This window comes from Neophocaena asiaeorientalis, unplaced genomic scaffold (assembly GCF_003031525.2).
Source record: "Neophocaena asiaeorientalis asiaeorientalis breed wild unplaced genomic scaffold, Neophocaena_asiaeorientalis_V1.1 scaffold327, whole genome shotgun sequence".
Classification (NCBI taxonomy): Eukaryota; Metazoa; Chordata; class Mammalia; order Artiodactyla; family Phocoenidae; genus Neophocaena; species Neophocaena asiaeorientalis.
This window is the reverse complement of record NW_020174560.1, coordinates 1,047,851-1,070,677: the sequence shown is the minus strand read 5'-3', so window position 1 is coordinate 1,070,677 and position 22,827 is coordinate 1,047,851. Positions and strand designations below refer to the sequence as shown.

Genomic DNA, 22,827 nt, shown 5'->3' with positions numbered 1-22,827 from the left:
CGGCAGGCGGACTCTCAACCACTGCGCCACCAGGGAAGCCCATGTCAATATATTTTTAAAACTAAATTTATATTTTTCATCTTAACTCTTGTTACACAAAAAAATGTGTATAGTGGTTTCAAAGATGTAAAAAGAAATATAAAATATTCCTTTAGTAGTAAAATGCTTACATTTGGACGTAACATGAATTGGTAATAGCTTTTGAAAGGAAATTTGGCAACATGTAAAATTTTATGCATCCATATTCTTTGATAAAAGCAATTCGGCTTTCAGAAATGTATTCAATTTGTACTTTTACAACCGCACAACGGCCCAAAGATACATCTACAAAGCTACTTATGACGGAATTATTTTTAATAATGGAAAACTGGAAATAGCCTAAATATCCATCAATAAGGAACTGGTTAAATAACCTAGAATAGAACCTTTTGATGATAGGAGAGGCATTAAAAAGAATTAGGTAGATCTGTATATGTTAACCTGAAAAGTAACCAAAGATATAATGCTAACAAAGAGAAAAAAAGAAGGCAAGTTGTAAAAAAGTGTGTAATGTATGCAATTTTGTAAAAGTTAAAAAATATATACACATGTATTTTTAAACATATGATTGCTACATAGAGAAAGTCTCCCAAAGGATAAACAAGATGTGTTAAACAATGGCTTCCTCTAGAGGTCAGAATTTAAAAACTAAGGTAGCAAGGAAATTTCTTTCTTTCTTTCTTTCTTTTTTTTTTTTGGTGTAAAGATTTTGCTTTAATAAAAATTAAACAAATAATAGAATTTCACTTATTTAAGAAAATAATTAAAAGTAATTAAAAAATATATTCCTATGGTGAATTAATGGTAAATCAAGTAGTTATGTTGCTTTTCTTGAAGATTTGAAAAATATAATGGCTTTCTGTAAAACTTAGGATATAATGTAAATTTAATATTCTACTAAACATGAAATGAAGACATATAAAGAGAACCAAAATCTTAAAGTATATTTGGGATATACTGTGTTTTTATTTCCCTTAAACCACATTGCCTTAATTCTAAATTATGTTAGCGAAACAAGATGTCCCTGAAGCATTCCCATGAACATGGGAGAAAATGTATTTCCCAATGAACATCTGAGGATCCAAAACTGTCATGGCTTGTTTTGTGGGCTTCTCATCTAATCTTTGTTGGCTCCTTATTCTTGCCATCAGCGTAAGAAAAAACAGGGGTGAAAAGTAGCTAGATCAGAAGGGATAACTAAAAAACACTGTTCACATTGAATCTTAGATGGAGACTGTGAAATATAAATAAGTGTGTGAACTAAAAAATTAATTCTCTAAAGGTCAGCTGAAGAAATAAATATCAAATTACTTGGTATTAACATTCAATGCTAAGCTATTTGATATTAATATTCTTTAAAAAAAAACTAAGCCCCGATACTGCAGAATTCAACAGAAGGTAATTTTCTTTCTTTTCATTTTTCTAAAGAAAATATAAGGAAGCTAAATTGGAGATTACCTTAAGTGTATTCACTTCTTCCAAGGCATCATTTCTTTCATGCTTAAGCCTTTCCATTTCATCTGCTTCTAAGGAATCACAGGGAAGAAGCTGTCAACATTAAAATATAAGAGAAAAGTTATACATTAGATACTAATTATGAGAACATAAAAATCCTTTTTGATGAGTCTTAGGCTTTTGCATTCCAATAACAAGATTCAGTTTCTTACTTTGGAGTCATTTCATTAGATAAAAGAGAATATTAAAGTAATCTGGGGTAACTTAATTCATTTAAGCTTAACCTTATATTTTTGTTACTAATACAGAATTTAGATGATTATGAGATATACACACTCTGTTCTCATTTTTATTATTCTTATTTTAACAATATAATTTTTCCTTAAAGTCCAAATTTTAAGACTGTGTTTATAATGTATGTGTTTATATATATATATGTGTGTGTGTGTGTGTGTGTGTGTGTGTATACACACACAATGGAATATTACTTAGCCATAAAAATGAATGAAATAATGCCATTTGCAGCAATGTGGATGGACATAGAGAATATTATGCTTAGTGAAATAAGTCAGAAGAAAGGCAAATACTATATGATATCACTTACATGTGGAATCTAAAAAATAATACAAATGAATGTATATGTAAAACAGAAACAGAGTCACAGACATAGAAAACAAACTTGTGGTTACTGAAAGGGAGAGGGAAGGGGGGAGGGACAAATTAGGGGTATTAACAGGGATTAGGGATTAACAGATACAAAGTACTATATATAAAATAGATAAGCAACAAGGATATACTGTATAGCACAGGGAATTATACCCAGATTCTTGTAATAACCTATAACGGAATATAATCTGGAAAATACTGAATCACTATGTTGTATACTTGCAACTAACATAATACTGTAAATCAACTATACTTCAATTTAAAAGACTTTATGAGTTATCAACATAAACTACTCCTTAAAGATGTCCACACCAAGTACATGGTATATAAGGCTAACAAAATGCTGGACGTTATCAACCAAGATAGTTTACAGGAACCCAGTAAAGCACATTAATTGATTATGCCTATTATTGTTTTAACTAAATGAAATATAATGTAACAGCCAAAGTGGCTTAAAAAGATTCCTGCACAGAAACTGTCTTGAAGATACTATTAATAATTCATGCACAGGTGAATAACAACAAAAAATAGCAGAAATGACAATTTCTCTTACTTCTAGCTTGATCTCTGACAGTTAATTATAAGGTAAAAAAAATGGCAATCTTATCAGAGATAAAAATCCAAGTCTAATTATAGCCATCTTCTATGCAGAAGTTATAATAGAACTAAAAATAAAGTATAGAAAATATGATTTATAGGACCAAATAGAGAAAGTGATTGCTATATAAGTATGAGCTTTAAAGCAGGGCCCTTCAGATAGGAGAGGTGAATGCAGAGTAGGAAAAGATAATACAAATAGTTAATAATATCAACCATTTATTAGGAACTTTGTGCAGATACATTGCTAAGGGCTGTATATATTCAATATTAAATGCTTACCATAACTTTGTGTCTATTTTACATGAGGGAATGGGCTCAGAAGGTTAGTAAAATGCCTAAGGTTTCACAGCTAGTAAGTGGCCATTCCAAGATTCCCACAGAGATCTGACATTAGTCTGTGATTTTTTACTAACTGCTCAACAAAAAATCATGGTGGTATGGATATGATAAACTCAGATTTGCTTTCCAAGTCTTAGAATAACAGAAGTTGGGGTCATTCCTCAAGTTTTTGCAGAAATATTTTTCCTAAAATTATTGGTTCCTTTTGTTCTGACACATTTGCTTTTGTGTACCTATGGCCATTGTCCATAATAACATGACCTCATATTCTTCATCTGTCTCTGTCATTCTATTTCATAAGTAGTCACAGAATTCATTCTTACACTGTTTTAGGTTACTTCCAAATACAATTTCAAATGTAGCAATATTTCCCAAAATGTGTTCCAAAGGATATTAATTAGATTTGTATAAAAGCATAACTGGGTGATGGTGATGGTGATAGTGGTCCTTGTAGGTCAGGTAAGTTAGAGAACTGCAGGATTTAGAAAAAAATAACTTTCTTTCCTGCAGGGCTTCCAGTAGCTTTGATATGCTAATAAGCATTTTGAATATCCCAAAAGGTAACATAATGACTTGTTTTCCTCAAGTTTTCCAACCCTATTACACACACACACTCTCCTTTATTTTGCAGTGTCTCGTGGGACTAATGTCTACCAAGCACATTCTGGGAAACACTGCTACTATACATTCAGATGGTCTTACTCTATTTTGTTATCTTAAGAAGTAAAAATAAACAATTCAGGAGTTTAAATGAGAATCTAGATAACAGAGCTATCATAATTTACTAAGATAAATTATGGATTGGGAATTTTAGGGATGTAATCATAAATTTTTGCATTTAAAATGAAGGTAAGTCATGCATAAAAGAGTCCATGGTACCATTTTGGGAGGCAAAACACTAGGCGAAAGACATAGAACACACCATGAGTTAAAAAAAAAAAAGTTTTATAACTTTATTGCTATTTTAGGGCTAAACAGAAAAAAACTGGCCATAGATATTACTTGTGAATTCTTTGAAAAGCCCCTTTGTACCCAGTGACTTTCCAAATATGCTTCAACTAAGCAAGCAGCAAATGAAATAAATAAATTGTTTCCATTTAACATGAATGATTCCAGACAGATACCTATTTTCTAATATACCTCCAGTTCTTGGACTTTATCCTCCTTTCCTGCCTGGCTCCCATGATATAATTTTTGACCCTCAGGCCCCTTGACCTCTGCGATACCTGGTACATAATATTATAAATCATTTCTACTCTGCTTTCTCACATCTCCTATGGAGATATCAAGAGATACTTCAGAAAGTCACTGCACTGAGCTGAGCAAGTCTGACCTCAACTCTCCCTTCACTGTGCTCCATCATCATAATTTTTAAGTTATTTGATTTGTGCCAATTCTGGATAGCCACTATTGCACTGGCCACCTTCCTAGCCTCAATCCTTTTTAAACAGAACAAAACAACAACCTCTGTTTCAGTCTAATTTTATTGATAAACCCTTCCATTACGAATCCATCCAATTACGTCCTTTTCTTAAAATTTCTGTGTATTCCCCTTTTTCCCCTTCCATTTCCCCTGCTTACTCCTTTTACTTCTTATAATCTGGTTTACGTATCTTTCCTCGCATCCCCACATTTCAAAAATAATTACCTGTAGTGTCACCAAACAACCTGCTATTTGACAAAATAAATGCCTCTCATCAACTTGCTTAACCACTTTGCTACATATAACATTGCTCAAGCCATTTGTTCTTGAAACTTTCTCTTCCCTAGGTTTTTCATACTCCACTATCTCATCTACCCTCAGAATATTTAGGCTGTTTTGACTTAATTTCACTTCTACTTCTTAAATGGGGGAAAAGGGAGGTTCCCCAAAGTTTGTCCCTTTCCGCTGCCTTCTCTACAAGCTCTCCCTGAGTGATAACATTCACTGCCATGCTATCATAACTATCACCCTCCAGATCATTCTCAAATCCCTCTCCTGGTGTCTAGTTCCTTATTTCCAATTGCCTTTTGGTTATTTATACCTGTCAGCATCTTGAACTTACTCTTTCCAAAACACAACCCATCATCTTCTCTACCTTTCTCTTCTTATTCTCTTTCCAGTAAAAGTAACATGTCATTAATCATCCGAATAAAAACTTCAGAGTTATCTTTAACTCATTCTCCCTTGGTTCTGACATCCAAATGCAAGCCTCATTGACGAGATACTTGTTTCAGTAAATATCTTAGATCTTTCTCACCATTCCTTTCCATTCTCCTCATCTTCACCATAGTTTAGCTCTTTATTATTCCATATTTGGTAGTCTAGACTACCAACCACCACGTTAATCCCTTCCAAGATAACAAACACTATTTAAGATTACTATTTCTAAAATACCACTTTGATCATGTCATTATTCTCCTTAATGGCTCCTCACTTAACACAGGTACAAATTTCTAAGTTTAATATTTACTCTTCCTTCACTGACCTGCATGTACCCAATTATCTTATTTAAAACATAGATTACTCTCTGCTTACCAACACATTATACATATTGTTTTTCATGCTAATAAAAACGCTTATCATTTTCTGTTCACCTCTTGAGCAGATAAAATCCTATTTATCATTCAAAACTCACTCAAATGCCAACTCTGTTATGAATCCTCTCTTAATGTTCTAAGCTCTATTATTACTATGGCCTTATCACACAATGCATTTTAAAACTTTATTTGTAAATTTCTTTACATTATACCCTAAATTCCTTGCGGGGCAGGCTCCAGTTTTATTTATCTTAATAACATGTGCTGGAGCACCTAACACAATGCCACACACACTGTAATTGTTCAATACACATTTAATGTTTTACAGATGAGTATATAGTGAAGTGGCTATAAAGTATTTACTGCTACACATAGTGAGAAATACCATTTATATCAATGAAATATTATCATTCTTATTATATACAGTTTACTTTGATATTTTCCATTCTATTCTATTTCACTTGTTAAAATGCAATCCACTTAATTGATTTTGCACGAACCCCAATTGTGAAAAGTCTACATTCAGATACTTATGGTGTTCTGTGATTTTAATATAATCCATTTATGATACTTGATTAGTGTGGTAAAGCCATCACAATATCATAGACTACAGTCTGCTGTTGCTAATTTTAGAATACTGATAGATGTAGGCTCCAACCTTGCCTTTTCTGGGTGTAATCTTGTGCCAGTCACAGGTATAGCACTGTGTGAATTTTTTAATATAGCAATGATGACTAGAATCACAGAAAGATAATTATATTTTTGCTTCTAAATGCCATATTATTCCAAAACCAAAAGTTTTTTGTCAACTAAACAAAAGTAGGACTGACTATACTGGCTCAGCAAGTTTTTCTTCTTAAAAGATAGTATCTCAAGAAATCTTATGAGTCAGACAGAATGATCAGCAAATGAAGCTAGTTACAAAAGAGTACATACTGTATGATTCTTTTTTACTATTATTAATTTTTATTGGAGTATAGTTGCTTTACAATGCTGTGTTAGTTTCTGCTGTACCGCAAAGTGAATCAGCTATGCATATACATATATCCCCTCTTTTTAGGATTTCCTTCCCATTTAGGTCACCATATAGCACTGAGTGGAGTTCCCTGTGCTATACAGTAGGTTCTCATTAGTCATCTATTTCATACGTCGTAGTGTATATAAGTCAATCTCAATCTCCCAATTCATCCCACCCCTCCCTTACCCCCTTGGTGTCCATACATTTGTCCTCTACATCTGTGCCTCTATTTCTGCTTTTGCAAATAAGTTCATCTGTATGATTCTATTTGTTACTGTGTCCATTATGCTTCCGTAAAGATATTTTTTTTTTTTCGTAAAGATATTTTTAAAAAATAAATTAAGAAAAATACAAGCCAAAAGAAGGGAAACATATGGGTAAAAAACAAGCATCTCTAACAGATGGATTATAAAATCTGACTCTGTTGTTTAAGATGAGATGGTTGAGGGGGTGACCAGAGGGGAATTTCCTCACCTTCACAGAATGTCATGTCAGCATCATGACCTCAGATTAATTGATATATTATTTCACATGAGGCACTATACTGTTTTTCAACTAAAAAAAAAAATTGGGAAAAATACTAAAAAATATATTTTTAAAAATTTGTTTCTGGTGAGCTGTTTGACAAGTAATGATTTTTACAGTATTTTCAAACTGTGGTGCATAACTCATTAGTAAATTATAAGACCAAATATTTAATGAAATAAAATTGAATATTAAATAAGAACACAAGGATGTAGAAAAGGTAAGTAATGCTTTGAGATTTTTGTTTCAGTTACATATGTGAGTGTGGTGAAGTAAAATGCATTCTTACTATGGATTTGTGGATTCAGGTCATTTTATGGGGATTCTTCTGTGTGTTGACAAGCAGAATACAACAAAAGAATTCTTGTAAACTGATATAATGACTCTTGCACAATATCTGATTTGAAGCCACAAACAGGAAATTATTGGCATGTGGGCCTTGCACCATTACCATCAGCACTTTGCTTTTGCCATCAAAATGCCACAGATTGAATATATTCTTATCTGCCCTAAAATCATATTGGCAAAAAGGAAGTAAATTACTAATTTGGAGCATGAGTATTTCTTTGCAGTTGCTAAGAAAGTTTTGTATGCTCATACAAAGTACTCTGAATTCCCTACTTGACTTATATTGTAAGCCACCCAACAACCTTTGCCTTTCCTCATCATAAATGGATATGGTAGCTTTTAATACTTTTTGGCAATTAGAAAACAATGTTCTGCTATCAACATTAGGTAGATAAAAACAAAACACCTGGATGAGTGGAAGGAGAACCGTGCTCTTACAGCTTCAGTCTTCCTACTCTAAATGCTACATTTAGAGTAAATCAGATCTGCTAAATCAGCACTTCAATTCTGGGTGAACTAGGTAATCTCCTGAGAGTTTCCAAACAACCAGGTCTTTGGAAACTCTCATTCTCAGCAATGGGAACTCTCATTCATTGCTGGTGGGAATGCAAAATGGTACAACCACTTTGTAAGACAGTTTGGCAGTTTCTTACAAAACTACACATCCTCTTACCATATGATCCAACAATTGAGTTCCTTGGTATTTACCTAAAGGAGTTGAAAACTTATGTCCACACAAAGACCTGCACATGACGTTTATAGTAGTTTTATTCATAATTATCCAAATTTGAAGCAACCAAGATGTTCTTCAATAGGTAAATGGGTAAATAAACATCCAGATAAGAGATGAAAAGACACAGAGAAAACTTAAATGCATATTACTAAGTGAAAGAAGCCAATCTGAAAGGGCTATATACTGTATGATTCCAAGTATATGACATTCTGGAAAGGGCAAAACTATGGAGACAATAAAAGGATCAGTGGTTGCTATGGCTGGGGGGCAAGGTTGTGGAGAGATGACAGGCAATGAACAGAGAATATTTTGCGTAATAAAGATACTCTGTATGATACAATAATGATTGATACATGTCATTATACATTTGTCCAAACCCACACAGAATGTATACACCAAGAGTGAACTGTAATGTAAACTATGGACTTTGGGTGATTATGATGTGTCAGTGTAGGTTCATCAGTTATAATAGTCTATAAATTCAACGTAGCAAGATTTTGGCAAAAAATGTATACAGATAAGATAAGCCAAAGTAATATTTGAAAAGAAGAACAAGGTGGGAAAGTGTGTCTTAGCAGATATCAAGACTTATGAAACCAAATAAACCAGCAGAATAAAGAGCTCAGAAATGCCCATGCAAATATGGAAATCTTATAAATGACAGAGCTGGACTGAAAATAATCCTTCCATCCCACTGAAATATGAATTTACATTAAAAAAATTACCTTTATAAAAATAATTTAACAAAATTTATATCATATTTATATTTTTTGATTGTGAATCAATAATATAATTACTACTCAAATCAGAAGAAAATTTTAATATGTAAAATCTAATGAACATAGTAAATTGAAATAAATATATTATAATTTACCTAAATTTTTTGGTAACAAAATGATAGGGTGATCAATGAAAGATTTTTAAGCTTGAAATTATAACATATCAGGGTAACATTCTAGGGTAATATAGAAGAGAAGTAAGAGTTAACAGAGAAAAAGAAAAGATGATAAATTTCTGAGAATAAGAACTGATGCCTGAATTTTCTTTTAAAAGATAATTATGGGTACCAAAAACTATAGTATTAGATTTCATTAGATATATTTAAAAGAGTTATATAATAGGTTTCCTTATAAAAAGAAAAATATTTAAGAGGGGTCCAAGATGGTGGCATAGGAAGACCCTGAGTTCACCTCTTCCCACGAACACATCCAATCTACACCTACATATAGAGAAATTTATTTTGAAGATCTGAAGGCTGAATGGACAGCTACTGCACATAGAAGGACCACATAGAAATGGGTAGTAAAGATGGAAACATGGTATCCATGAGAACCCCACCCTGACCTGCAGTAGGGAGAGATTTTCTGAGGGGCCTGAGCACAGACTCGCCCACCCTGGGACACGACCAAAAAACAGAAGTTTAAAGGGCACCTGGACTAACGCTAGAGCTTCTGCAAATGAGCAAGGAACTGCTGGAGATCTCTCTGGGGTCAGAGGGGCCAGCAACTGCCATCATTTGAGTTCCCCCATGACACCCCCGGCCCATGCCCACTCCAGCCCGAGCTGCCCCACCAAGGCAGATTTGAGTGCAGCACTCCCCTGGGACCAAACCTGGCATGCAACAACTCCAACCCCAGCCAACTCACTAAGGTGGTCTCAGATGCAGCATTCACCAAGGCTTTCCTCCAGCCTGTGCCTATTCTAGCCCCAGCCACCCTGCTGAGGTGGCCTCAGGTGCTGCACTCTCCATGGACTGCCTGCTCTAGCTCTATCCAGCCTGCCAAAGCCACCAGGCACAAGCAGTCTACACAGGGAATGCTCCTCTACAAGCCATTCTTTCAAAACCACAGAGGTAGCTATTTTGCCCAATTTATAGAAACAAAAACTGAAAGTCAAATAAAATGAGGAGACAGAGGAATGTTTCAAACTAAGGATCAAAATAAACCCCCACGCCCCCCAAAAAAAACCTTAATGAAATGGAGATAAATAATTTACCCGATAAAGAGCTCAAGGAAACGGATATAAGGATGCTTACCAAACTCAGAAGAATGAAGGAACACAGTGAGAACTTCAACAAACACTTAGAAAATATAAGAACTAATCAGAACTGAAGAATACAATACAATAGAGGGAATACAATAGAGAGAATAACAGCATACTAGATAATAAAGGAGAATAGATAAGTGATCTGGAAGACAGAATAGTGGAAATCACACAATCAGAACAGCAAAAAGAAGAAAGAAGTTTTTAAAATGAAGAGAGTTTAAGAGACCTCTAGGGCAACATCAAGAGTACCACATTTACATTATAGGGGTTCTATAAGGAGAAGAGAAAAAGGGCCAAAAAACTTATTTGTAGAAATAAAAGCTTATTTGAAGAAAAAAATGAAATTAAAATTTCCCTAACCTGGAAAAGAAAACAGACATTCAGGTACAGGAAACACAGAGTCCCCAAAAAGATGAACCCAAAGAGATTCTCACTGAAATATATTATAATTAAAATGGCAAAAGAGGGAATCTTAAAGGCAGCAAGAGAAATATAGCTAATCACATACAAGGGAAACCCCATAAGACCATCAGCTGATTTTTCAGCAGAAAATTTACAGGCCAGAAGGGAGTGGCATAATATATTTAAAGTGCTAAAAGAAAAAATAAAATTAAATTAAATATCTGGCAAGGTTATCATTTAAAATTGAAGGAGAGATAAAGGGTTTCCCAGACAAAGGAGTTCATCACCACTAAACCAGTCAGACAAGAAATGTTAAAAGGTCTTCTTTAAGCAGAAAAGAAAAGGCTGTAACTAGAAATAAGACAACATATGGAAGGAAGAAAAAAATCCCACTGGTAAAGGCAAATATATAGTGAAGGCAAGGGATCAGCCATTTAAAAAGCCAGTACAAAGGTTAAAAGACAAAAGTAATACAATCAATTGTAACTACAGTAAGTAGTTAAGGGATTCAGAGAATAAAAAGATGTAAAATATGACATCAAAAACATAAAATGTGTGGAGAAGATAAAAACGTAGTGTTTTTATAATGGCTTCAAAATTAAGTGACTATCAGCTTAAAACAGATGGCTATACACAGGTCAATATATAAGACCCTCACAGCAACCACAAACCATAAACCTTTAATAGATACACAAAAAATAAAAAGAAAGGAATCCAAATATAAACTAAAGAAATCCAACAAATCACAAAGAAACAAACCAAGAGAAGAAAATAGGAACAGAGAAGAACTACAAAAACAACAAGAAAACAACTAAAGTGGTAATAAATACATACCTATCAATAATTACTTTAAGTGTAAATGGACTAAATGCTCCAATCAAAAGCCACTGATTAAAGAAAAAAAAAAAAAGACCCATCTATATGCTGCCTGCAAGAGGCTTACCTCAGATCTAAAGCCTCAAATAGATTGAAAGTGAAGGCATGGGAAGAGATTACATACAATGGAAACAAAAGAAAGCTCGGGTAGCAATACTCATATCAGATTAAATAGACTTTAAAACAAAGACTATAACAAAAGACAAGGGGTCAATCCAACAAGAGAATATAACACTTGTAAACATTTATGCACCCAACACAGAATCACCTAAATATACAAAGCAAATGTTAACAGACATAAAAGGAGAAGTAGATAGCAATACAATAATAAGGGACTTTAATAACCCACTTACATCAATGGACAGATCATCCAGACAGAAAATCAATAAGGAAACCCTGGCCTTAAACAACACATTAGATCACATGAACCTAATAGATATATACAGAACATTCCATTAAACGCAGCAGAACATGCATTCTTTCAAGTGCACATGGAACATTCTCCATGACAGATCATATGTTAGGCCACAAAACAAGTCTCAGTAAACTTAAGAAGACTAAAATCATACCAAGCAACTTTTCTGACCACAGTAGAAAGACTACAAGAAGAAAATTGTAAAGAAAACAGGTGGAAACATCAGGCAACTAAACAACCAATGAGTCAATGAAGAAATCAAAGAGGAAATTTTAAAAAATACCTTGAGACAATGAAAATGGAAACACAACTGTCCAAAATCTATGCAATGCAGCAAAAGCAGTTCTAAGAAGGAAGTTTATAGCAATAAAGGCCTACCTCAGGAAACAAGAAAAAATCTCAAATAAACAATCTAAGTGTAAATTTAAAGGAAGTGGAAAAAGAGGAACAAGTTAGTAGAAGGAAAGAAATAAAGAGCAGAGCAAAAGTAAATGAAATAGAGATTTAAAAAGCAATAGAAAGAATCAATGAAACTAAGAGTTGGTTCTTTGAAAAGATAAATAAAATTGACAAACCTTCAGCCATCAAGAAAAAAATAAACTCCAAATAAATTAAATCAGAAATAAAAGAGAAATTACAATGGACCCACAGAAATACAAAGGATCATAAGAAAACACTATGAAAAATGATATGCCAAACTAGACAATCTAGAAGAAATAGATAAATTCCTAGAGACAGACAATCTTCCATGAAAGAGTCATGAAGAAATAGAAAATATGAATAGACTGATTACTAGTAAGGAAATTAATACATAATCAAAAAACTCCCCCAAAACAAAAGTCCAGATCCAGATGGCTTCATAGGTAACTTCTACCAAACACTGAAAGAAGAGTTAATCCCTATACTTCTCAAATTACTCCAGAAAACTAAAGAGAAGGCCACACTTCCAAATTCATTTTACAAGGCCAGCATTACCCTGAGACCAAAAACAAAGACACAATACACATACAAAAAATTATAGGACAATGTCCTTGATAAACATGGATGCAAAAATTAATAAAATATTAGCAAACCAAATTCAACAACAGATTAAAAGAATCATACACCATGATCAATTAGGATTCATTCCAGGGATTCAAGGATGGTTTGACATCTGTAAATAAAACAATGTGATATACCACATGAACGAAACAGAGGATAAAAACCATGTGATCATGCAAAAGGATGCAGAAAAAGCATTTGACAAAATTCAACATCCATTTCAGATAAAAACTCTCACAAAGTGGATATAGAGGGAACACACCTTAACATAATAAAAGCCATACATGAGAAAACCACAGCCAACATACTATTCCACATTGAAAAGCTGAAAGCACTTCTGCTAACACCAGGAACAAGACAAGGACGCTCATTCTTGCATCCACTTTTATTCAACACAGTATTGGAGGTCCCAGCCAGAGCAATCAGATAAGAAAAAGAAATAAAAGGCATCTAAATTGGAAAGGTAGAAGTAAAACTGTCACTATTGATACTATATATAAAAAAACCCAAAGACGCCACCAAAAAACTACTAGGATTAATAAATGAATTCAGTAAAGTTGCAGGATACAAAACTAATATACAGAAATCTGTTGCATTTCTGTACACTAATAATGAACTATCAGAAAGAGAAATCAAGAAAACAATTCCATTTACAACTGCATCAAAAAGAATAAAATATTTAGGAATAAATTTAAACAGAGAGGTGAAAGACCTGTACTCTGATAAGTATAAGACATAGAGGAAAAAGTTGAAGACAACAGAAAAGAATAAAAAGATATACTGTACTCATGGACTGGAAGCATCAATATTGTTAAAATGTCCACACTACCCAAAGCAATCTACAGATTCAGTGCAATTCCTATCAAAATATCAATGACATTTTTCACAGAACTAGAACAAATAATCCTAAAATTAGTATTGAACCACAAAAGACCCCTAATAACCAAAGCAATCTTTTAGGATATATATATAAAGGATATATATATATATATATATATATCCTTTCTTATATTCTTTTTACATTGTGGTTTATCCCAGGACATTGAATATAGTTCCCTGTGCTATACAGTAGGACCTTGTTGTCCATCCATTCTATATATAATAGTTTGCATCTCCTAACCCCAAATTCCCAGTCCAACCCTCCCACACACCCCCTTTGGCAAACACAAGTCAGTTCTCTATGTCTGAGAGTCTGTTTCTGCTTTGTAGATAGGTTCATTTGTGTCATATTTTAGATTCTGCATATAAGTGATATCATATTGTATTTGTCTTTCTCTTTCTGACTTACTTCACTTAGTATGACCATCTCTAGTTGCATCCATGTTGCTGCAAATGGCATTATTTTGTTCTTTTTTATGGCTGAGTAGTATTCCATAGTATATATGTACCGCATCTTTATCCATTCATTTTTGATGGACACTTAGGTTGTTTCCATGTCTTGGCTATTGTGACTAGTGCTGTTATGAACATAGGAGTGCATGTATCCTTTGGAATTAGAGTTTTGTCCGGACATATGTTTGACCTCCATACTGTTTTCCATTGTTGCTGCACCAAATTACATTCCCATCAACAGTGTAGGAGGGTTCTCTTTTCTCCATACCCTCTCCAGAATTTGTTATTTGTAGGCTTTTTAATGATGGCCATTCTGACTGGTGTGAGGTGGTACCTCACTGTAACTTTGATTTGCATTTTTCTAATAATTAGTGATGTTGAGTATCTTTTCATGTGCTTATTGGCCAACTGTATGGCTTCTTTTGAGAAATGTCTATTTAGGTCTTCTGCCCATTTTTTGATTGGGTTGTTTGTTTTTGTTGTTGTTGTTGAGTTGAGTTATATGAACTGTCTGTATATTTTGGAAATTAAGCCTTTGTCGGTTGCATCATTTGCAAATATTTTCTCCCATGCCATAGACTGTCTTTTTGTTTTGTTTTTGGTTGCCTTTGCTGTGCAAAAGCTTGTAAGTGTGATTAGATCCCATTTGTTTATTTTTGTTTTTATTTCTATTGCCTTGGGAGACTGATCTAAGAAAACACTAGTACAATTTACCTCAGAGAATGTTTTGCCTATGTTCTCTTCTAGGAGTTTTATGGTGTCTTGTCTTACATTTAAGTCTTTAAGCCATTTTGAGTTTATTTTTCTGTATGGTGTGAGGGTGTGTCCTAACTTCATTCATTTCATGCAGCTGTACAACTTTCTCACTTGCTGAAGAGACTGTCTTTTACCCATTTTATACTCTTGCCTCCTTTGTCAAAGATTAATTGACCATAGGTATGTGGGTTTATTTCTGGGCTCTCTATTAGGTTCCATTGATGTAAGTATTTGTTTTTGTGCCAATACCATGCCGCTTGCATTACTGTAGTTTTTTAGTATTGTATGAAGTCTGGGAGGATTATGCCTCCTGCTTTCTTCTTTTTCCTCAGAACTGCTTTGGCTTCCTTCTTTTTCTTCAGAATTGCTTTGGGAATTCTGAGTCTTTTATGGTTACATATAAATTTTAGGATAATTTGTTCTAGTTCTATGAAAAATGTCATGGGTAATTTGATGGGGATTGGGTTAAATCTGTATATTGCTTTGGGTAGTATGGCCATTTTAACAATATTAATTCTTCCAATCCAAGAGGATGGGATATCTTTGCATTTCTTTGAGCCATCTTCAATTACCTTTACTAATGTTTTATAGTTCTCAACATATAAGATTTTCACCTCATTGGTTAGGTTTATTCCCATTTTATTTCTTCTGGTGTGATTTTAAAAGGTATTGTATTTTTATATTCCCTTTCTGATATTTCATTGTTAGTGTAAAGAAATGAAACCGATTTCTGTATGTTAATCTTGTACCCTGCTACCTTGCTGAATTCATTTATCAGTTCTAGCAGTTTTTGTGTGGAGTCTTTAGGGTTTTTTATATAGAGTATCATGTCATCTGCATATAATGACAATTTTACCTCTTCTTTTCCAACTTGGATAACTTTTATTTCTTTCTCTTGTCTGATTGTTGTGGCTAGGAATTCTAATACTACATTGAAGAGAAGTGATGAGAGTGGGCATCCTTGTCTTGTTCCAGATTTTAGTGGGAAGGCTTTCAGCTTGTTACCATTGAGTATTATATTGGTTGTGGGTTTGTCATAAATAGCTTTTATTATGTTGAGTTATGTTCCTTCTATAACACTTTGGTAAGAATTTTTATCACAAATGGACGTTGAATTTTGTCAAATGCTTTTTCTGCATCTTATTGAGATAATCATGTAGTTTTTGTCTTTTCTTTTGTTGGTGTGGTGTATCACATTGATTGATTTGCATATGTTGAACCATCCTTGTGAACTGGGGATGAATCCCACTTGGTCACAGTGTATGATCTTTTTTATGTATTGTTGGATTCAGTTTGCTAATATTTTGTTGAGAATTTCTGCATCTATATTCATCAGAGAAGTTGGCCTGTAATTTTCTTTTTTCATGGTATCTTTGGTTTTGTTACCAGGGTGATGGTGGCTTCATAGAATGTCTTTGGGAGTGTTCCCTCCTCTCCAGTATTTTGGAAGAGTTTGAGAAGGATCAGTAAAAGGTCTTCTTTTATGTTTGGTAGAATTCAAATAAGCCATCTGGTCCTGGACTTTTCTTTATAGGGAGTCTTTTTAAATTACATATTCTATTTCATTTCTAGTGATCAGTTTGTTTTCATTTCTAGTGATCGGTTTGTTCAAAGCTATCTTGAGAAAAAGAAGAGCAAAGCTGGAAGTATCATGCTCCCAGACATGAACCTACACTTCAAAGGTACAGTAATCGAAACAGTATGGTACTGGCCCAAAATAGACACATAGATCAATGGAACAGAATCAAGAGCCCTGAAATAAACCCACACTTACATAGTCAATTAATCTATGACATAAGAGGCAAGAATATACAATGGGGAAGATACAGTCCCTTCAATAAATGGTGCTGAGAAAATTAGCTACATGCAAAAGAATGAACTGGACTACTTTCTTACACCATACACACACACACACACACACACACACACACACACACACACACACACACACACACAAAACACAAAGTGAATTTAAGACTTAAGTGTAAGACCTGAAACTATAAATCTCCTAGAAGAAATCATAGGCAGCACACACTTTGACATCAGTCTTAACAATATTTTTTTGGATATGTCTCCTCAAGCAAGGGTAACAAAAACAAAAATAAACAAATGGGACTACACCGAACTAAAAAGCTTTTGCACAGAGAATGAAACCACCAACAAAACAAAAAGGCAACCTACTGAATGAGAGACATTTGGAAATGATATATCCAATAAGGTGTTGATATCCAAAATATAAAAAGAACTCATACAACTCATTATCAAAGAACAGACACCCCAATTAAAAATGGGCAGAGGGGGCTTCCCTGGTGGCACAGTGGTTAAAAATCCACCTGCTCATGCAGGGGACAGGCATCCAAACTCTGGTCTGGGAAGATCCCACATGCCACGGAGCAACAAAGCCTGTGCTCTACAACTACTGATCCCACAAGCCACAGCTACTGAGTCCATGAGCCACAACTACTGAGCCCGTGCACCACAACTACTGAAGCCCACATGCCTAGAGCCAGTGCTTCGCAACAAGAGAATCCACCACAATGAGAAGCCCGTGCACCACAATGAAGAGTAGCCCCTGCTTGCTGCAAGTAGAGAAAGCCTGCGTGCAACAATGAAGACCCAACACAGCCAAAAATAATTAAATAAAATAAAGTAAATTTATCAAAAAAAGAAAGAAAAAAAGGTGGGCAGAGGATCTGAAGAGACATTTTCCAAAGAAGATATACAGATGGCCAACAGGAACATGAAAAGGTGCTCAACATCACTAATCATCAGGGAAATGTAAACCAAAACCACAGTGAGATATCACCTCACACCTGTCAACAATGGTTATTATCAAAAAGACAGCAAACAACAAGTGTTGGTGAGGATGTGGAGAAAAGGAACCCTCATGCACTGTTGGTGGGATTGTAAATTGTTGCAGCCACTTTGGAAAACAGTATGGTATGAAGGTTCCTCAAAAAACTAAAAAGAGAACTACTATATGATCCAGCAATTCCACTTCTGGGTATTTATCTGAAGAAAAATAAAACACTAATTCAAAAAGATATATGTATTTTGTTGCAGCACTATTTACAAAAGCTGAGATATGGAAGCAACCTAAGTGTCCAGAGATGGATGAATAAATAAAGATGTGGTATGTATATGTAAACATATATATATATAATGATATAATGTTATATATATTATACATGATATATACATACTATTACTCAGCCATAAAAAAGAATCTCGCCATCTGTGGCAACATGGATGGACTTGAAGGATATCATGGTAAGTAAAATAACTCAGACAGAAAAAAACAAATACTGTATGATCTCATTTACATGTGGAACCTAAAAAACAAAACAAACAAATAAAATGAACAAAATATAACAGAAACAGACTCATAAATAGAGAACAGGTGGTTGCTAGAGAGGAGACAGAACAGGGTGGATGCAGAATAGGTGAAGGGGATTGAGAGGTACAAACTTCCAGATATAAAATAAATAAGTCACAGGGCTGTAATTTATACATAGGGAATACAGTCAAAAATATTGTAACAACTTTGTATGGTGATGGGTAATAACTGGTTTTATTGTCCTAATCATTGCATAATGTATAAAAATATCATTCTCAATGTTGTACACCTGAAACTAATATTGCATCTTAATTATAACTTTAAAAACTATATTTATGGGACTTCCCTGCTATTGCAGTGGTTAAGAATCCACCTGCCAGGCTTCCCTGGTGGCACAGTGGTTGAGAGTCTGCCTGCCAATGCAGGGGACACGGGTTCGAGCCCTGGTCCGGGAAGATCCCACATGCCGCAGAGCAACTAGGCCCGTGAGCCACAATTACTGAGCCTGCACGTCTGGAGCCTGTGCTCCGCAACAAGAGAGGCCGCGACAGTAAGAGGCCCGCGCACCGTGATGAAGAGTGGACCCCGCTTACCACAGCTGGAGAAAGCCCTCACACAGCAACGAACACCCAACACAGCCATAAATAGATAAATAAATAAATTTAGAAAAATGTAAAAAAAAAAAAAAAAAGAAAGAAAGAATCTACCTGCCAATGCAGGGGACATGGATTTGATCCCTGGTCTGGGAAGATCCCACATGTCACAAAACAACTAAGCCCGTGTGCCACAACTACTGAGCCTGAGCTCTAGAGCCTGCAAGCCACAACTACTGAGCCCACACACCACAGCTACTGAAGCCCGTGCACCCTAGAGCCTCCACACAGCAACTACTGAGTCCACGTGCCACAACTACTGAGCACGTGTCCTGCAACTACTGAAGCCCGTGCACCTAGAGCCTGTGCTCCACAGCAAGAGAATCCACCGCAATGAGAAGCCCGCGCACCACAAAGAAGAGTAGCCCCCACTCCCCGCAACTAGAGAAAGCCCACGTACAGCAACAAAGATGCAACACAGCTAAAAAACAACAACAACAAAACTATATTTATAGTAATTGGAAACCAAACCAAACCACCAACCATTACACAATTAGACTAAGTTGATTTTAAGGCAAGAAACATTCTAGAAATGAAGAGAATCAATATCTTGTCAGAATACAACAATACTAAATAGTATACACCTAATAATACAGGCTTAGGATATGTTAAGCGAAAATTAGCCGAACTAAATAGAGATTATAAAACACCTCTCTCTCAGTAACAGACAATACAATAAAAGGTGACCAAAGAAAGATTAATGAAATAGAAAATTCTAAAGGTAAATGGAAAATGTGAACCACATGATTAACAACTGTGACCTAACTGACATATAGGAAGCACTGCACTCAACAACTGTAGAATATACATGCTTTCCACAAGATGGGAAACATTCCATAAAATTGACTATATGCTGGGTATATGGTCAAAGGATCAATACCACATAGAATATGCTCTCTAACCTCTGGAATTAAACTAGAAATCAGTAATCAAAAGGGAACTATATAACTAGAAAATATTTAAAACACTTTAAAATAAGGAAATATTATATACTGTTGAGTCATTATTAAAATATGACCTATAGAAACTTATGGGTGTGATTACTTGTAAAAATTGTGTTGTGAGTTCCCTGGTGGTCTAGTGGTTAGGATTCAGTGCTTTCACTGTGGAGGCCTGGATTCAATCTCTGGTTGGGGAACTGAGATCCCAGAAGCCATGTGGTGTGGCAAAAAAAAAAAAAAAAGAAAAAAGAAAAAAAAAAGTGCAGTACATCTATGAGATAAAAAGCAACATCATCAAAAATAAGGATTAAAAATCTAAAAAAATTCCATGTTAATGTTTGGTAAATTTTAATATCTTGATGAAAGGAAAAATTTTCTAGGAAGATGTACATTAACAAAATTATTCAAGAAGAGAACAAAACCCTGAATAGAACAACCTTAGAAGACATTAAAATAAGTAGGAAATATCTCTTCTCCTGAAAGATCTAGGCCCAAATCACTTGGTATATGAAACATTTTCAAACCTTCAAGGAACAGATAACATTTCTATTACTTAAACTGTTTCACAAGAATTGGAATGGGGGCTTCCCTGGTGGTGCAGTTGTTGAGAGTCCACCTGCTGATGCAGGGGACACGGGTTCGTGCCCCGGTCCGGGAGGATCCCACATGCCGCAGAGTGGCTAGGCCCGTGAGCTATGGCTGCTGAGCCTGCGCGTCCAGAGCCTGTGCTCCGCAACAGGAGAGGCCACAACAGTGAGAGGCCCACGTACCACAAAACAAAACAAAACAAAAAAACAAAAACAAACAAACAAAAAGAATTGGAATGGTATACAGCTGACCCTTGAACAATGTGGGGGGTTAGGGACACTGATCCTTCACAGGATGGAAAATCCAAGTATGACTTTACAGTAGGCCCTCCACATCTGTGGTTTTGCACTTAAGGATTTAACCAACCTCAGATTGTATAGTATTGCAGTATATACCACTGGAAAAAAAAAAATCCGTGTGTAAGTGTACACATGCAGTTCAAACCCGAGTAGTTCAATGGTGAACTGTAAAACTTATTCATTAAGTAAGATAATGCTACCTTCTTTTAAAAAATCAAAAATGTAAAATGACTCAAATATCATGGAAATTAATTTCTTGTTCACTTTTGTAGCTCCTATTCAACAGTATTTAGAAAAAGTAAAAATTTGTGAAGGAGACAAAGTAATTAATTTCAAATGTCTACCTAGAAAACCTAAGATAAATAACTGAAAAATAACTGGCATAAGGGAGTTCAATAAAGTGGCATCACAGAGAATAACCATTCAAAAATTAATCTTTATTAATCATCAATTAGAAAATATAATGGTAAAAAATTTCCCATTTCCAATAGCATCAAACTATAGCATACTTATTCAGATCTAACAAGAAATACTTAAGACCTACATGAAGCAAGATATATTTGTTTCTTTCCAAAACATCAACAAAGATCTAAATGAATGGAGAAACAAATCACGTTCGCTTCTCCCAAACCATCCTCTATATTCAATGTAATTCCAATTAAAAAAAGAAAGTCCCAATTGAAATTTTATTACCATGGTAAAATGATTCTAAAGATCATGCAGATGATCAAAATCAAGAAGTTAAAAAAATATTAGACTTAACCTAACAATAGCAATGAACCTAGAACTAAACAATGAACCTAGAACTAAAAAGCTAGAGCAATTAAAATAATAATGTAGTGGCAGAGAGAAATGGATCAACGAAACAGAGTGGTTTGTTTAGAAAGAGAGCTATGTACACGTAAAGGAATGAAATTAGAACACTGCCTAACACCATACACAAAAATAAACTCAAAATGGATTAAAGACCTACATGTAAGGCCAGACACTATAAAACTCTTAGAGGGAAACACAGACAGAACACTCTATGACGTAAATCACAGCAAGATCCTTTTTGACCCACCTCCTAGAGAAATGGAAATAAAAATAAACAAATGGGACCTAATGAAACTTAAAAGCTTTTGCACAGCAAAGCAAACCATAAACAAGATGGAAAGACAACCCTCAGAATGGGAGAACATATTTGCAAACGAAGCAACTGACAGAGGATTAATCTCCGAAATATACAAGCAGCCCGTGCAGCTCAATATCAAAAAACCAAACAACCCAATCCAAAAATGGGCAGAAGACCTAAACAGACATTTCTCCAAAGAAGACATACAGACTGCCAACAAACACATGAAAGGATGCTCAACATCACTAATCATTAGAGAAATACAAATCAGCGCTACAATGAGCTATCACCTCACACCGGTCAGAATGGCCATCATCAAAAAATCTACAAACAATAAATGCTGGAGAAGGTGTGGAGAAAAGGGAACCCTCTTGCACTGTTGGTGGGAATGAAAATTGATACAGCCACTATGGAGAACAGTATGGAGGTTCCTTAAAAAACTAAAAATAGAACTACCATATGACCCAGCAATCCCACTACTGGGCACATACCCTGAAAAAACCATAATTCAAAAAGAGTCATATACCACAATGTTCACTGCAGCACTATTTACAATAGCCAGGACATGGAAGCAACCTAAGTGTCCAGTGACAGATAAATGGATAAAGAAGATGTGGCACATATATACAATGGAATATTACTCAGCCATAAATAGAAACAAAAACTGAGTTATTTGTAGTGAGGTGGATGGACCTAGAGTGTGTCATACAGAGTGAAGTAATTCAGAAAGAGAAAAACAAATACCATATGCTAACACATATATATGGAATCTAAAAAAAAAAAA

General features: G+C 34.7%; 1 protein-coding gene across 3 annotated transcripts in view; it reads right to left on the bottom strand.

Annotated features, from left to right (window-relative positions):
• The window catches only part of STXBP4 (syntaxin binding protein 4), a 182,738-nt gene that overhangs the window by 95,319 nt on the left and 64,592 nt on the right, over positions 1 to 22,827 (bottom strand). For all 3 annotated transcript variants that reach the window (XM_024757529.1, XM_024757527.1, XM_024757528.1), the window contains one exon: positions 1,498 to 1,587. In XM_024757529.1, coding sequence (XP_024613297.1) covers positions 1,498 to 1,587 — 90 coding nt within the window. The remainder of the gene's footprint in view (positions 1 to 1,497; positions 1,588 to 22,827) is intronic.